The sequence below is a fragment of the Lipotes vexillifer genome, unplaced genomic scaffold (assembly GCF_000442215.2).
Source record: "Lipotes vexillifer unplaced genomic scaffold, Lipotes_vexillifer_v1.1 scaffold625, whole genome shotgun sequence".
Taxonomy (NCBI): Eukaryota; Metazoa; Chordata; class Mammalia; order Artiodactyla; family Lipotidae; genus Lipotes; species Lipotes vexillifer.
The window spans coordinates 161314-179507 of NW_006771655.1; the positions used below are offsets into that span (position 1 = coordinate 161314).

Genomic DNA, 18194 nt, shown 5'->3' on the forward strand with positions numbered 1-18194 from the left:
TCTTAACCACTGTGCCACCAGGGAAGCCCCTGTATACATTGTTTTAAACCCCGTGTTTTATACAATCAGTATTCACTTTACCTTCTCCAGATATTTATCTTTTTATGTTGGTCTTCCTTCCTTTCTGCATCTCTGGCCTTAAAACAGAGATTATTTTTACTCTACCTAAAGAACACTCTTTAGGATTTTCTTTATAGTATATCTGATATTTTCATTGAGTATAGAATTCAATGTGTCAGTTATTTTCTTTTAACACAAGGACGATACTATTCCAGTATTTTTTGCTTCCATTTTTCTTTGATTTAATTGAAATATAGTTGATTTACAATGTTGTGTTAATTACTGCTATACAGCAAAGTGATTCAGTTATACATATATATTTTTTTATATTCTTTTCCATTATAGTTTATCATAGGATATTGATACAGTTCTCTGTGCTATTCAGTGGGACCTTGTTGTTTATCCATCTGGCTTCCATTTTTCTGTTGAAAAGTCAGTCTTATTTTTTCCTTTTGAAAGTAGCGTGTGCTGCTGCTTTAAATTTTTATCTTTGTATTTGATTTCTACAGTCTTCCTATTGCTGTATCTAGATCTGTTTGGATTTTTTTTTAATTATCCGGTTTAGATCTACAGAAATGAAATCAAGCTGCTGTTCTGCTTGAATATTTCTATTTTATCTTCAGATATTGCTTCTTATCTCTCTCCTCTTTTTCTAGAACTTTAGTTACGTAGTTGGGTAAAACCTTTTCACTGTTATTATTCTTTATGTCTCCTATTCTCTTATCTAATTTTCAATCATTGTGTGTCTCTATGCATTATTCTGGCTATTTTCTTCTGACCTGTCTTTCCGTTCACTAATTTTTTTCAACTGTATTTATTTAAAATGCTGTGCACCGATCCATTGATTCCTGATCTCAGTATTGTATTTTTACATTCTGGAATTTCCACTTGATAGTTTATTTTCTTTCTTTCCTTGTAACAGTTTCTAGTTCTCTGGTGAAACTTTCAATCTAGTCTTTTATTTCCTTAAACATGCTGAGCATGTTATTTTAGAATCCATGTCTGATAACTTCACTATTTGAAATCACTGTAGATTTGTTTCTGTTACCTATTAACTTCTCTTGGTTTTCTATTATGTTGCATCAACTATATGCCTGGTTATTTTTTGTTGAATAGTAGTATCACTATATATGAAAATTTTGAGGTTCTAGGTGATATTATCTTTCTTTAAAGAGGGCCTATATTTGTTTCTCAAAGAAGGTTTGGGAGACCAGGAAACTCAGATCCAGGGATTTAAACTATTGAAACTAGGATTCAGCTTCTGGGAGGTCCAGCATATTTCCGGTTTACCGTTACTTCAGTGGTGTGCCCTTCAAGGAATGACCCTAGAGCTTGAGATTTACCAGAACTCCTCCCCATGGTGAGTTCTGAATTCCGATTTTGTGCACTCAGCTCCTCAAAAAAGATACCAAAGGTTTCGTTCAATCTTCTCATTCTTCATCCAGGTCTGGGATTGGCAAATGCATCAGTAGAAGAAAAGTAGCTTATTTTGTTGGATTTCTTCCTCCTGGATCCTGAGGCCTTCAAGTAGATGTTTTGGTTTTGCTTTGATATTTTGACCAGGGTTTCTGCTTTTACTCAGTAGAAGGGTTGATCTGAATGGTCTAGCATGCCATTGCTAGAATCAGAAATCCGCTTTGGTGTCTTTGTCCATGTGCTTTCTGAATCACAGTGGTGTAGTAACTCTTGATTGTATACAGGCATGTCTCAGTGTGCTTTGCAGATATTGCTCTTTTTTTTAACAAATTGCAGGTGTGTAGCAACCTCACATTGAGCAAGTCTTTTGGCACCTTTATTCCAATAGCGTTTAAAAAAATTAAATATGTACATTGTTTTTTTAACCATAATGCCATTGCACACTTAATAGACTACAGTATAGTGTAAACATAACTTTTCTATGCACTGGGAGACCAAAAAATTCATGAGACTTGCTTTATTGGGATACTCGCTTTATTGCGGTGGTCTGGAACCAAACCTGCAGTATCTCTGAGGTATGCCTGTAGTTGATTATATAGTTGGGTTTTGCCTAGTGGTTCTATTTAAAGAGACTTTTAAATTAACTAGGTAAATTGATCTAATTTATATTTATTAATGTGACCACTATACTTTGTTTTTAGTTCTCTCATAGTATTTAACATGCTTTATATTTTTATTGCTTTTAAAAATGATCTTTCACTATATTCCCTGCATTTTGAGGTTTTATTTTATTTATATTGGGGGAATGTGTCCTTGCTGATAATTTGAAAGGTTTTTATCCTTAGGTTTTTTTGTTTGTTTTTAGTTCTTCTAGTACTTGCTTTTATACTTTCAACTGCTATCCTTACATATGTCCTTATATGTTGATTTATTAGCTTTAAGTATATCTTTTGACCCTCAGCTTCTCCATTTCCCCTCCCAACTTTTGATGGTTACCTTATTTCTACAAAAATGATTTAGAACATTTATATTAAATACCTAATTATTTCATTACTACTTTGTGTTCCTGCTTCTCTCTTCTCATTTCATTCACTGTGTAGTACTGATTTTATCATATGTGTTGCTCATCTACCACTTTTTTCAATAGTTAGGTATCTTAATGTAGTTTCTGTACTGGTTATTTTTTATCACTTCTCAACATTGAATGCATTTGAAGTTTTCCTGGACCAGCTCTTTGCAGGCATTTATGTTGGGGAAAGGCTCAGGCACTATTCTTGGCTAGCAGGAATTCTTCCTATGACAGAGGACATTGGGGTGGCGGTGGGTGGGGGAGGTGTGCTTACATACACGTATGCTTCTTTCTTTCTTACTGCCTGGCAGATACTGCCAGTTTCAGAGCAGCCCAGTTCAAAGTTCTCTCCCTCCTGCCTCACTGACAGCCTACCTCCAGCAGAGACGTGTGTCTTCATTCAGTCTAACCTCCTCAGAACATCCTTGCTGCCAAATGGAGTGGAGGTTCCCATTGTTCCAAGCAAGGAGTTGGTTTTGCCCGCCAGGCCACACCACCTACTTTGGAAAACTCAGCCTTTCTGAAGCTTTCTCTGCCTTGCCTAAAATCTGGTTAGACTTCCCTCACTAGATTTATCAGCTCCTTCTCGTATATATTGTGATTTGGGATCACAGATGTCTGCTGGTTTTATCAAAGATTTTTCAGTTCTTTGTCTCATTCTCCTCTCTGGATTGGGGTAATTTCAGAGAAGAGAAGGATCAGAGGCATCTTTATTCTGCTACCTTAAAATTGGGCATTCCACATTTTTTTTTTTTTTTTTTTGCGGTACACAGGCCTCTCACTGTTGTGGCCTCTCCCGTTGCGGAGTACAGGCTCCGGACACACAGGCTCCGCAGCCATGGCTCATGGGCCCAGCCGCTCCACGGCATGTGGGATCTTCCCGGACTGGGGCACGAACCCGTGTCCCCTGCATCGGCAGGCGGACTCTCAACCACTGCACCACCAGGGAAGCCCAGGGCATTCCACTTTTTACATTTATAAATAACATATGATTGTGTTCTCTATAGAAATTGAAACAATACAGATAAAACTGAAGTCTGTCTTCACTGGCCCCTTCTGCCCCAGAGGTTTCCCAGAGGAACTGTTGTCACTAGTTTGGCATGTATCCTTCCAGATCTTTTTCTTTGAATTCATATGTATTCACGTGTGCGTGCATGTGTGTGTGTGTGTATGCTTTTAGAAATGATATGTTTATGTCTGTGTTTTGATTTTTGTAAAGAATAGAATCAGTCTGTGTATGTATTGTTTTGTAAGTTTTCTTCACGTAGTAACGTTTATTGGTGAGGTTTCCATTTCATTTCATGTAGAGCTACCTCTTGGAGGGGTGGAGAGTTGGAGAGTATTTTGTAGAACAGATAAATAATAGTTTACTTAATTATTCACTTAGGAACAAACTTCAGAATGTCTCCAGTGTTTTTCTTTTTATGTTGCAAGCAGTGTGGCAGTGAATATGCCTCCTTTGAATACATAAGGGTTTATAGAATAGATATTGAAAAATGATAGTGACAAATCATAAGGATATACATTTAAAAAAAAAAAAGTAATACCAAATTGCTTTCCTAAATTCACAAGCAATGAATGATAGTATGAGAGTTTTCCCACATCTGTACCAATGCTAACTAAAAAGTTGTCTAACTAAAAATTGTTTGCCAGTCTTGGGGGGGGTACCTTGTTTTAATTTGCATTTTGCTGAATTACTAATGAGATTTAGCTGCTTTTCCTGTGTCTGTTTAACGTTTCTCATTCCTCTACTGTGTTGTCATTCTTTCTTTATTTTCAGTACTATGCAGTTATTTTTGTTTTACTGGTCTCAGGTGAAATTATAATTCAAACTATAAGTCATGCTTCAATCAATGAATGGCTGCTTTGATTCTTACAGTTACTATAGTGTGACCAAATTTCAATGTTAAGATAAATGTGAAGAATAGGTCTCATGGGGGAGGGTGTTTTTGTTTTTGTTTCTTTCCTGTCCAACCTCAGAAGCTCAATATAAGTACATAGGGAGGTATAGACACAGGAAAAAAATTGAATTATTATTAAAATTTCATTTTTTCTTAGACAAATAAACCTCAGACATCACGACCCAATCTCATCAAACCAGCTGCCCAGTGGCAAGATCTCAAAAGATTGGGAGAAGAAAGGCCTAAAAAGTCTAGAGCAGCCTTTGAATCAGATAAGAACCGCTTTTTTTCTGTGTATAACAACTCGTTGTTTGGTTCTGGGGCACAGGATGATTCTGAGGATAACTACGGTGAATTTCTAAATCTTGGGCCTCCTGGAGTTTCTGAATTCATTAAGCCAAGTGGACAAACAGAAAGAGAACCCAAGCCTGGACCAAGTCATAACCAAGCAACAAATGACATTGTCAACCACAGAGCAGAGCAGAAAATCATTATCTTGAAAGAAGGTAGCCTTCTTTTTCCAGAAAGTGATCCTTTGGACACTCAGAACCAGTCATCTGAAGACTCAGAGACAGAGCTTTTATCAAACCTCGGAGAATCAACTGATATCCTAGATGACCAGGCCATCGAAGAAGACTGCTGGTTAGACCATCCTTACTTCCAGTCTCTGAACCAACAGCCCCGTGAGATAACAAACCAGGTTGTGCCTCAGGAGCGGCAGCCTGATGTAGAACTGGGCCCACTGTTGTATCAGCATGAACCTTCAGGGTCAGCTTTTCCAATACCAGAACCCCAGCAGGATGGGATCCCAGGCCCTTCTTCTCCTCAGCCTGCCCATCCTCTGGAAGAGCTTGAAGACCAACAATTAGCAATAGATGATGAAGAGCCAGGTCCAGCCTTTCCACTGCAAGGATCTCAGGAGCCCAATTTGGAAAACCTTTGGGGGCAAGAAGCTCCTGATGTAGACCAAGAACTCATTGCACTATTAGTGAAAGAAACAGTAAGTTTTATTTTGATATGTAAATAATTATACACACTAAGTATACTGAGTTTCCTTTTATTGCAAAAGTATTATTTGTGTGTGTGGACTTCATTTTCTGAATTTCCTAGATTTGTAGACTAGAAGGAGAGAAGCGGAAGATTTGAAAATTGAATCAGGATTCCTGAATGTATGCTTAAACCCTCAGCAAGCCCTCTGGGATTCTAGCTGCAGATCATGGTTGCCCTCATGCTGTCATATGAGCAGTCCCCGCAGTTTTTAAAAAGGAATTGAGTTAACTCCAAATTCAAACCCTTAAAGCAGGTTTATAAGATTACCTAGAGCTACGCTGTTCAATACAATAGCTTCATTTGGCTGTTTAAATTTAAATGTCTTAACAATTAAATAAAATTTAAATTTCATTTCCGGTGGCACCAGTCATATTTTAAGTGCTCAACAGCCACATGGGGCTGAACAGCTACCGTGTTGGAAAGCACAGAATAGAACATTTCCATCTTTGTACCAAGTTCTGTTAGGTAGCACTGACCTAGAAAGTCATGCAGGGCTCTGTGGGCTGCTGTTTGCCTTGGAACAGTCTTTTAACCCTTCTTCCCCCAGGTTTTTCCATCTGGTCTACTAGATTGTGTGCTTCTTGAGGGTATACACTAGAAAGTGTTTTATTCGTCTTTAGACTTCCTTTGCTTGGGCAGAGATGTTCAATATTTATTGAAAGACTATAGAATAGACATGCAGAATGGGGGCAGAGGACCAGGTGATCTCTACATACCTTTCTAAATTCCATATTCTCTATAGACAGATAAATCTGGGCACCTTGTGTGAAGGTTTAAGCCAGACACAAAACTGCTTTACAGTCCTTTTCTAGTCTTTAGTCATTTTATGTACTTTTTGCCATCTGGTTCTTATTGCAATTTGAAACCATACCAGGGGATGAAATATAAATAATGTTTTTTATTCCCTTCTAGGAAGTAAGATTTCCAGATGTAGCACATGGGTATATTGAGGAAATAATTCATTTGAAAAATTACTATGATTTGAATGTGTAAGTATACCACCATGCTTTTTTTCTTTTTTTTTATTGTGGTAAAATATACATAACACAAAACATTTTAACCATTTGTAAGTGTACAGTTCAGTGGCATTAAGTATATTTACATTTTTGCACAACCATCACCACCATCCATCTCCAGAACTTTTTCATCTTCTCGAACTGAACCTGTCCCCACTCCCTCTCCCAAGTGCGTGCCAACCACTGTTTCACTTTCTGTCTCTATGAATTTGGCTCCTCTAGAGACCTCATGTAAGTGGAATCACACAATATTTGTCCTTTTGTGGCTGCCTTACTTCAGTTAGCATTATGTCTTTTTGAATCATCCTATTAGAAGAGTTTTAATTTTAGTCATATACAGACTGTTTTCTGGATCTTGTATAGAATCATACATGGTTATAGAATTAAGATGTTTAGTTAATTCTTAGCATTGATACTACCCATGTTTTGGTCAGGATGTTAAAGATATATTCTTCCCTATATTTGTAACAAAGTGTTCTGTAGCCACTCTGCCTATGTGGAGAAAGGTACGGAAGTGTCTTCTTTAGTTTTCATTATAAAGATGATAAATATGGTTTTTTTGGTTTTTTTTTTTGTTTTTTGCGTTACGCGGGCCTCTCACTGTTGTGGCCTCTCCCGTTGCGGAGCACAGGCTCTGGACGCGCAGCCCCAGTGGCCATGGCTCACGGGCCCAGCCGCTCCGCGGCATGGGGGATCCTCCCAGACCGGGGCACAAACCCGTGTCCCCTGCGTCGGCAGGCAGACTCCCAACCACTGCGCCACCAGGGAAGCCCGATATATATGTTTTTTAAAAAATGAAAGTGTCCCAAAGAATACAAAATGAAAAATAAGTCTCTTTCCTCTTATACTCTTTCACCTCCTTCTAGTATGCAGAGGTGGTAAATTTGTAAAGAGCAGTAGGTATTGAACTTGGTCAAATTTTCGGCTAATTAATACAGATTATTTTAATTAAAGGTGGATACTAAACCTCTGTCCTCAAAGATTATATTCTGTACCGTAGAACTCAGCAAGGGTGCGAGTGGGAGCTGGCTGCCTTGACCAAGAGGGAAGGGCCCTCTTTCTGAGGTTAGCAGCCCAGAGGAGGTACTTTTTTCTAATTCATACAAAGGCACTGTTGGTGCCATTGGCAGCCCTATCTCTCCCCCTCTGTCCAGAGGCAGGCACTGTTACCAGTTTTTTAAACCAAGATGGAATCAAGGTTTCAAATGTATTTATCTTTTTAGCTTTTCAATTTAGAACAGTCCCCCACTTACTTTTTTTTTAATGTTACTGATTTTTTTCCCCCTGTAATTTTTGAACATAAAATGTTGAAAGAACACCCTGTATCCACCACCTAGATTATTATCTGGCATTCTGCTGTAAGGAAGATTTTGCCTTTTTTTTCTTGTGCCCTTTTTTATTTATTTATTTATTTATTTTTATTTTTGGCTGAGTTGGGTCTTCGTTGCTGCACGCGGGCTTTCTCTGGTTGATGTGAGCAAGGGCTGCTCTTCGTTGTGGTGCGTGGGCTTCTCATTGCGGTGGCTTCTCTTATTGCAGAGCACGGGCTCTAGGTGTGCAGGCTTCAGTAGTTGAGGCTCTCGGGCTTTAGAGAGCAGGCTCAGTAGTTGTGGCGCACGGGTTTAGTTGCTCTGCAGCATGTGGGATCTTCCCGGACCAAGGCTCGAACCCGTGTCCCCTGCATTGGCAGGTGGATTCTTAACCACTGCACCACCAGGGAAGCCCTGTGCTCTTTTTTAAATCTCTGTAGACATAAAGGTTTGTATAAGTGGTGCTTTATAATTTTTTTCTTTTTGAAACTGAATTATCTTAAATTTGACCAATAGGAGCCTCTTAAGATGCACCTGTGTCTTTTTAGCATGACTCCATTAGTCTTTGAGCACATCCTGGCTCTCTAATAGGCCAAGTTACCCCAGGCTTACCTTGAACTTCTCTGCCCCAAACCTGGAATCTGTCATTTCCCCCAAGAAACCCAGGTTTCTTAGAATGAGGATTGTTATTTATAAACTAACATCTTGGGGCTAAACTTGCTCATCATACCTACTAGCCTGTCATTACTTCTAGGACCTTTTCAAGGGACAAACCAAGAAAATAATTTTTTTTTTAAATCATGAATTTATATTCAAAATTTTCCATTCAAATTTAACATTAAAATTTTTTTCTCAATCTTTCTGAATTTTACATTTATGTGTTGTTTTTGTCTTCCACTAAAAACGTAATTTCTAATAACAGTATATTTATTTTCTTTATCCTAAAATATACATAAAATAATTTTAACATTATAGTACCGATGTTACTAGTACTAATACCTCTACTGAGTGAAGTAAACAATGTTTTGTAGTTATTTTTGCACTTATGTATATTTCACTAAGGCAATACAGTTAGAATATAGACTGTGCTGGGCTGTAGATTGATGATGTTGGTCAGGTCTGGAAATTTTGTAGCTATTATCTCATTAAATAATTCTTTTGCCCTGTTCTCTTTTTCCCCTCTTCTGTAACACTTTTCTTCTAACTCTTGTCCATGATGGCTCTTAACATCATCTCTTTGTTTCTGAGATGCATTCCAGATGATTTTTCAGATCTAACCTCCAGCTTACCAATTGTCTTTTCAGTGGGGTATAATCTGCTAGTAAGTCCATCTGTTATGTTTTTAGTTTCAGTTTCTATGTTTTTCATTTCTAGTATTTTTATTCTTTAATTCTTCAGGCCATTCTTCTAGTGTTTTATTTTTTGTTTGTATTTTAATCACTTTAGGTCTTTAAAAACAATAAACATAACTTCTTTGTGTTCTGGGTGTGATCATTCTCACACATGAAGTTCTTGTGAATCTCATTCTGTTGTTTCTCCTGGCCTCGTGGTGTCCTGTTTCCTTGCGTTATTTTGTAGATTTTGACTGTGAGCGCATTACTTGAGGTCTTGATAGAAACGGTTCCTTCAAGGAGGATTTGCTTTAACTTCTGTCATGTGCCTCAGACCAACTGTCATGTCAGTCTAATACTACTTTAGGTTGTTGTCTGGAAGTTTTATCTTACCTGGGTAGTAAGACTTTAGTCCTGGATGAAGACTGGGTAATCACAAATTCTCAGGGGGAGTTTTGTTTTCCCATCCATCCACTCAGCATCAGTGTTAAGGCATGCTTTTCCATGTGGTCTCTGAGCTTTGTCTCTTATCCTGTGTGCCCTGTGAAAACTAAGGGCTCACGTTTATTAGGATCAACAGATGCCCTCAGGAAAACTAGCTTCTGTGTTTAGCTTATTTCTCAGGGGTGTCAGTTTCACTTAGATTTGGACTCCTGAAAACGCCTTACTAACTTAAACATATTGGTGTACTTTAAAAGTTTTATTTTAATATTTCATTCAGCAGTTTTCAGTTGGAGACTGCCTGGGTACTTAATTGGTACTTAATCTTCCATGCTGCTGGAAAGGGAAGCCATTTTGTTATTTTACACGCCATTCATTCTTCTCAAGCCTTTCCTCCATATTCTGGATTGTGTATAACTTAATTTTTTTTATTTTTGGACTATAATACACTTACAGAAAAATGCACAAAATAAAGATGCACAGCTTAATAATTTATCACAAATCAAACATTCATGTAACCACCACCCAGAAATCTTCAAAAAATAGAGCATTGCTGCCATCTTTGAATACTGTATGAACATTTCATGTAGTCTGTATTCTCTCGTGGCTGGCTTCTTTCAACATTATGTTTGTGAGATTCTTTATGCTGTGTATAACTATAGTTCATGCATTTTCGTTGCTAAGTAGTATTCCACTTGTATGAAAATGCTGTAATTAAATTTTTCCCTCCACTTTTTTTTTTTTTGCGGTACGCGGGCCTCTCACTGTTGTGGCCTGTCCCATTGCAGAGCACAGGCCCTGGACGCACAGGCTCAGCAGTCATGGCTCACGGGCCTAGCCGCTCCACGGCACGTGGGATCTTCCCGGACCAGGGCACGAACCCGCGTTCCCTGCATCGGCAGGCGGACTCTCAACCACTGCGCCACCAGGGAAGCCCAGACTTGGCCTTCTTTACCACCCTGTTGGCTAGTGATACCTTCAAGTAGAAATTTTTTAATTTTGTTTTTTAATTTTGGTCTCGTTTCTCATCTTTGGGAGTATTGGTCTGCCATTACTAGAAGTGAAGGTGCTGTTTTATTCTAAGGTTTTAAAATATTTTCTTTTTGAGTATGTAAACAACATGATGACAACTGCATTATTTTTAATTAATAAACTTTAATTTTAGAATAGTTTTAAATTCATAGCAAAATTGAGCAGAAATAGCTACATTTTTACAATGAAAAATATCTCCTAGACTTCCACTCAACTAAAAAACAACTGATTGATTGATTGATTGATCGATTTTTGGCTGCGTTGGGTCTTCATTGCCACACACGGGCTTTCCCTAGTTGTGGTGAGTGGGGGCTGCTCTTCCTTGCGGTGTGCGGGCTTCTCATTGCGGTGGCTTCTCTTGTTGTGGAGCATGGGCTCTCGGTGTGCGGGCTTCAGTAGTTGTGGCACACAGGCTCAGTAGTTGTGGCTCGAGGGCTCTAGAGCGCAGGCTCAGTAGTTGTGGCTCGAGGGCTCTAGAGCGCAGGCTCAGTAGTTGTGGCGCACGGGCTTAGTTGCTCTGCAGCATGTGACATCTTCCCAGACCAGGTCTCAAACTCATGTCCCCTGCATTGGCAGGCGGATTCTTAACCACTGCGCCACCAGAGAAGTCCAAACTGATTTTTTTTAACGTGCCTTTTTAGTTCTTGGAATGAAAACCTAATTTTTTTTGGAGGGTAAATACAATTTTGGATATCTTTTTCATGAAATAGTGTTATGTAAAAAAAATTTTTCCATTTTTTTATGGTGTTATTAGTGATTACCTTTAATAAAAATTATTCTATTGAATTTTCCTCTTTGTTAAATATTTTTCCTGTACATAGTTTCACTAGTGTTCTGATAAACATTCTGCATTATTCCATGTAGTACTTTTCCTTTTTTTTGTTATACACTGTATGCTGAAACCCTAAAAGTTAACATTTGGGATCAGGGATTATAAACAGATTCATGATCCTTGGAACATATTTCCAAAGAGCTTTCCAGGGAATTCCCTGGCAGTCCAGTGGTTAGGCCTCTGCGCTTTCACTGCAGAGGGCCTGGGCTCAATCCCTGGCTGGGGAACTAAGATCCCACAAGCCAAGTAGTGCAGCAAAAACAAACAAACTAACAAATAGCTTTCCTGTGGAGTTGTGACAGTTTATGTTGCTGTTAGAGATGTATATGAATTGGTTTACTCATTCCTCAACAATATTGAATAGTCTTATTTTAACTAGGCATAAAGTAATTAATATTTTAGTTGCATTTCTTTGATAATTAGCTATGTACCATTTTTCATATATTTGTTTACTAATTTTATTTCCCTCCTATGTGAATTGTTTACTCCTTCTCTTGTCTCATTGAATTCCTTTTTTTGTTAATATTTTCCTGATTATGAAGCATAATTTCCGTTCATTTTAGAAACTATAAATGTATATACCTAGCACATTTAGTTACAGAATACTGATTTGAATAGGAAATACCAAGTAGTATTTTGAATAACTTACAGTAAATATTAAAGTAATCCTTTAGAAATTTAGTATACTATAATGTTTCCCTCTCATTCTATGGATGAATATATTATTTTTTAAATATCTGCAAAATTAGTCTTCAATGTAATATCGGTAAAGTGTGATCAAATTGACAGATTCTGTGACAATTCTGTTCTCCTACCTCCTGAGTCTCATACATGTCATTTTTTCTAGGGGCTTACTGACTGTGCCTTTTGCATCACTGAAAAGCAAATATTCATCCTTAAACATAAATTCTTGTGAATTCCAAAGGAAAGGGAATGTTCAATAATGGTATTGAATCTTTTGAAACTTACAGTATGATTTTCCTGACACTGCTTTCCTTTCGTCCCTGGGCTGTTGAGACTAAGTTGTTAATTCTCAAAACTAAGTTGAACGTTGTTAACGTAGGGCCAAAAGGAGGCCCAAAGCAGAGTTGAGCAAGCTGGTATTTTGTGGGGCTGACTCTCAGTCACTTTGTGTGCAGTCTTTAAGTCACCTTCAGATGTAACCAGCTGGTCATTTTAGCAGGAGGGGCCTGTTCACCAGAGAACCTGCTGTGATGATAACCTACTCTTTGACGCTTTAACTAAGACTTTTCACTCACATGTGATGCAACTTAAGTTGGATCGAGGCAGCAAACAACTATTAAAGAATAAAAGCTTGGAATATTAGCCTGGCTTATTTAGTGGGAGTGCTTTCTCAAAACCCTGTAGCTTGTCAGGTCAGATCAAGCATGAAGTAATATCAGTAGGTGGGCAGATTTGAGTTCTGACAAGCATTTCGATATGTGAAGTTTTTAATAGTGTTGAAAATATAAAATGAATTGCTAAGAGAAGAACCTCTAAAATGCGGCTGGGGATCGGGGGGTGATTCAGAAATTATACCTACTGTTCTATAGCATGTACTTTAGGAAGTGCATAAAAATAGAACATTTTAAAGGATGAGATTTTAAAAACTAGAAGCAAGTTTTACTACTATTTTCCAACACCCTAGCAGATCATCTTCCATGCATCCCACTTAGGAGACCTCTGGCTTCACTCATGCATGGCTATTCTATTAAAGAAGATTCTTTATATTTGACCTTTTTATCTTTCCCCAAATTCCTGGTTTTGGGGCAGTTTGTTGGCCTGTGGTAGCCACACTTATCAGAACGTTACAAACAGGTAAGATTGGAATGGAGGAGCTATTCCACATCTGGTTTGTAGTACGTCCAGTTGTGCATGTTAAAGGGGTTGTTTGGAACTCTGTGCCTTTCTCCACAAATACTGGGTTCTTAACAGTGAATAATTCTCAGGTTAGCCTTCAGAGATCTGTATAACCTGTGGTGCTCATCAGTTTGTACTGGAGCAAAGAGTCACCATCAGTGACAATGCTTTTAATGGGAAATGTGCTCAGAATTCTTGACTAGGGGTGTCTCCCCTTGCTACTACTGTAATATGGGAAAGGGGTTTTACCCTCTCCGGGCCTCTGGCAATATGTTCCAGAGACTGGGCGTGGTGATAGGAAGAGGAGAGCTTAACAATAAGAAGCATGGGACTCCTGGTAGTAATGATGAAGAAAAAGGTGTTGAGATGTGCTGAGCGGTCCTGGAGTAGGAGGAAGAGGGGGCTTTGCAGTCGGGCTTTGTATTCCGGCCAGTGCTGAGGGCTCTGAGGGGGATTGCAAAAGAAGCATGCCTCCCTAGTTTTTGGTCCCCACACACTGGCCCTTGGTGAGAAGAGGAGCTGGAGGTGAGCACCTTTTCTCTGTCTTCTTCCTGCTAGACCTGTCTTAATTAGAGGCTGCGCTCCTGACACTGGACAGGAGAGACCTGGGGAGAAGGGAGTTGAGTGAGAATCATGGTGGGGCACCTTCGAGGCAGTGGAGTCATCTTCAGAATCTGCAGGAGCAAGGGAAGGAAGGTAGAGGAGAGGGGAAGCCCTGGTTGCCCTGTAACTGGAAGCTTTCTTGCTACTGAAGTGGCTCGTGCTGCATACCGCCAGGCTGTACTTGTCTGTGTGGAATCATCCCAGGAGTACAGTTCATTGCCTTCTTTGGTTGTTAGGGTGAAGGGCCTTGTTAGTTAACATTTGTAAATCTGGGTGGTGATACCTCTCTCATGTTATCTTATTCTCTATATCCTTACTTTTGAAGGATTTCATAGTAGTGATAAAAAGACAAGGTTGTTAGTTTGGTATGAAGAGAGTCTGTTCTTAAGCAAACATGGTCTGTTCCTTCAGCCTTACAGTAAACTGAGCTTCCCTCAGATTGTCATGGGGATTTATTACCGTAGGGTTAAAAGAAGTATTAATGAATTAGTAGAAGGTCTTTTATGTTCCATTTATTAACTCTTAGAAAACTTTTTTTTTTTTTTTGCTGTATGCGGGCCTCTCCTGTTGTGGAGCACAGGCTCTGGACACGCAGGCTCAGCGGCCATGGCTCACGGGCCCAGCCGCTCCGCGGCATGTGGGATCTTCCGGACCGGGACACAAACCCGTGTCCCCTGCATCGGCAGGCAGACTCTCAACCACTGCGCCACCAGGGAAGCCCAGAAAACGATTTTTGTTTTGTTTTGTTTTGTTTTGCAGCACGCAGGCCTCTCACCGCTGCGACCCCTCGCGCTGCGGAGCACAGGCTCCAGACACGCAGGCTCAGCGGCCATGGCCCAAGGGCCCAGCCGCTCTGCGGCATGTGGGATCCTCCCGGACCGGGGCACGAACCCGCGTCCCCTGCACCGGCAGGCAGACTCCCAACCACTGCGCCACCAGGGAAGCCCCAGAAAACTGTTTTTAATTGTGGATGTAAATACAAACTTTTCCCCATACAGTTCAACCAGTAAGAATTTCAATGACTTCATTATATTGATACCCAACTAACAGAAAAACTTCAGAGTTTATATTTCAGTATGTATATTACTTTTTAAATTAGCAAGTAAAAATAGAGATTCTGTGTAACTGTCTTTTGTCTATTTATTTGTTTTGTTTTTCTGATCTGCAAACATTTTAATTCCCTGATAGGTCAATTATAATGTGTGTCTAGAAACTTTATTTTCACACATTACATTTGAATCAATGGGCAGGTGTGGGATTTGGAAGCACTATGAAAGTAACATCATTTATTTTTGCAGACTTTGTAATTTTCTTCTGGAAAATCCAGATTATCCAAAGAGAGAAGATAGAGTCCTTATCAATCCCAATAGCAGCCTGCTTGCCAGCCAAGATGAGATAAAGGCAAGTTGTGCTCTTGTTTTGCAGTGTCTACTTGGAAATGCTCTGCTCTTTTCATCATTTTTAAGGGAATAAACTGCTTTGTCAAGACACATTTTTTAAGACTATCCAGGAAAAGAGAATTTCAGAATATATATTTTAGTGGGATTTCTCCCACTCAGATGGATTTCTCCGAGTCACTTTGAATTCTGTATTTGACTTCTTTCATTGTAACTCTATCTTCCCTTCCCCACAAAGAATTAAACAAATCCTCCATATCTTTAATCCTACAAAGGAAGTTCCTAAGATAAACAAGAATTGGACCGGATTATTTGTATCATTTTAGGGTTTTTTTAACATTTTATTGTGAAATTTTCAAACATACAGTAAAGTCAGAAGGCTTTTCCATTGATTACCTATATATCCACCAGCACGACTATTAAAAGTTAACATTTTACTATGTCCATTTTGTCACATGTCCATCCCTGTGTCCATCAGCACATTCCTCTCATATTTTATTTCATTATAATGCACTTCAAAGTAAATTGCAAAAACATCAATACACTGCCCCATAAATACTTTAGCATGCAGATTATTGCCTAGAGTTTAATGTCTGTTTACAGTTTTTCTTTTTGTATAAGATTTATATACAGTACATACACCTGTGTAACCAAATCCTGTATCTAGATATAAAGTTTGTTTTTTTAGAAATCTTAATCATTGTCTTCGTTTGTGATCCAGACTAGCATTTAGTGTGTTAAGCAGTTGAAGGAAAGTATAGTTCAAAACTGCTTCACTGGGATCTGTTGTACCATCCTTCTATTTACCACAAATTCTTTTTGACTCTTTCTTTTATGTATGGGTATTACTCATTTTATTGCCCTTTACTTTTGTGCTTTTCAGATGTTACAATTTTTTTTACAAATTGAAGGTTTGTGGCAATCCTGCCTTGAGAAAATCTGTTGGTGCCATTTTTCCAACAGCATTTGTTCACCTCGTGTCTCTGTCACATTTTGGTAATTCTCACAATATTTCTGACTTTATTACTACATTTGTCATGGTGATCTGTGATCAGTGACCTTTGATGTTACTGTTGCAAAAAGATTGACTTGCTGAAAGCTCAGATGATGGTTGACATTTTTTAGCAATAATTTTTTTTTTTTTTTTTTTTTACAGTACGCGGGCCTCTCACTGTTGTGGCCTCTCGTGTTGCGGAGCACAGGCTCCAGATGCGCAGGCTCAGCGGCCATGGGTCACAGGCCCAGCCGCTCCATGGCATGTGGGATCTTCCCGGACAGGGGCACGAACCCCGCGTCCCCTGCATCGGCAGGCGGACTCTCAGCCACTGCGCCACCAGGGAAGCCCAGCAATAAATTATTAATTGCAGCATGTACTTTTTTTTTTGTACATATGCTGTTGCACACTTACTAGACTACAGTATGATATGAACATAACTTTAACTTTTCTTTGCATTGGGGAACCAAAATATTTGTGTGACTCGTTTTATTGTGATACTAACTTTATTACAGTGGTCTGGAACCAAACCCACAGTTTCCCTGAAGTATGCCTGTATTTTGTAGCTGGAAAAAAATTCATTTTTCTAAACATATTGTGAAAAGAAAATGGCTAAAAAATTGGGTTCAAATCCCCAGCTATACTTTTTCATAGTTCCAACTAGTAAAACTAGTCTCCAGACAGACTGTTTAACCTCTCTGAACTATCATTTCTTCATCTCTCTTCAGGGTTGGTATCCTCCTTTAGAGTAATTATGAGTACAAGTCAGATTATTCTATTCTGTAGTAAATAATTCTTCAAATGATTTCCCCCTCATAGGAAATGCACCGTCTGGCCTCTAATGTTGTGCCTCTCTCTCATTTCAGTTGCCTAAAATAGACTTTTTTGACTATTCTAAATTGGCTCCTCTTGACCAACGCTGCTTCATCCAAGCCGCTGACCTCCTGATGGCCGACTTCAAAATGCTCAGCAGTCAGGACATCAAGTGGGCCCTGCATGAGCTCAAAGGACACTATGCAATCACCCGAAAGGTGCTCTACTTGGTCTTCCTGGTGGGGTCACACCTCTTGACTAACTACTCCTTCCCGTGATAACAGAATGAAGAGTTCAGCTTGTGGAAATTGGCATGGTTTATGATGGTAAAGAGCTAAGGAGTTTGTCAGGGTGAAGGTAAATAGACAAAGGTATTTGCTGATCAGGAAGAACTGAATGAAAAGAAATACATATTAGAAGCAGGGAAGTTCTGGTTTGACCATAAAGACATGGAAGGTAATGAATTTTCCCATGGAATGTGGATGACTAGAGTGTAAAAGATGCATTTCAGTGCTATTCCTCCCTCATTTGCTTTCTGACTTGGAGCTGGCCACCACAGTCCTCCCCCAGATGGCTCAGTTAGCAGTTACATGTAGAGTCTGTAAAGGGCCCAGGAACCCAGCTCTGCCCAGGGAGTGGTGGTTTGCCTCAGAAGCGAGTAGGCAGCTAACTGAAAGCTCTCGAGGTTTTGTTTTTTTCTTCTGGGCCCTAAATAAGGTTCCATGTAAGGGCCGAAGTTCTGGTGATTCTCAGCAGACAGTGTGCTTTTCTTTCCAGAAGACAAGCAAATGTGGAGTTACTTTAACGGTTAAAACAGCCACTGGGGTCATAACTTGAAGGAAGGTGAACATCGGTGAATTTGCTGAGTGTAGGCCCCTTCCACCTTTAGATTGATAACATCTAGGCAGCTGTCAACAAACTCCTAATTGTAGGTTCATTTTAGGTAAAATTACTCTGAAGGGAACACAGAGATAGTGCCTTCTGTTTCTGAGGCTCATTCCCCATGCTAAAGAGGGAATGTCTATACTGTCATTGAAAAATGAATGAGCTCCCCCCCCCCCCCCCCCAA

General features: G+C 39.3%; 1 protein-coding gene across 2 annotated transcripts in view; it reads left to right on the plus strand.

Moving 5' to 3' along the window:
- The window catches only part of RNF216 (ring finger protein 216), a 154966-nt gene that overhangs the window by 16445 nt on the left and 120327 nt on the right, over positions 1 to 18194 (plus strand). Inside the window, exons 3-6 of one of the 2 annotated variants that reach the window (XM_007447076.1) lie at positions 4604 to 5446; positions 6409 to 6485; positions 15220 to 15322; positions 17179 to 17343. In XM_007447076.1, coding sequence (XP_007447138.1) covers positions 4604 to 5446; positions 6409 to 6485; positions 15220 to 15322; positions 17179 to 17343 — 1188 coding nt within the window. The remainder of the gene's footprint in view (positions 1 to 4603; positions 5447 to 6408; positions 6486 to 15219; positions 15323 to 17178; positions 17344 to 18194) is intronic. The other variant, XM_007447077.1, reaches the window with a different exon arrangement.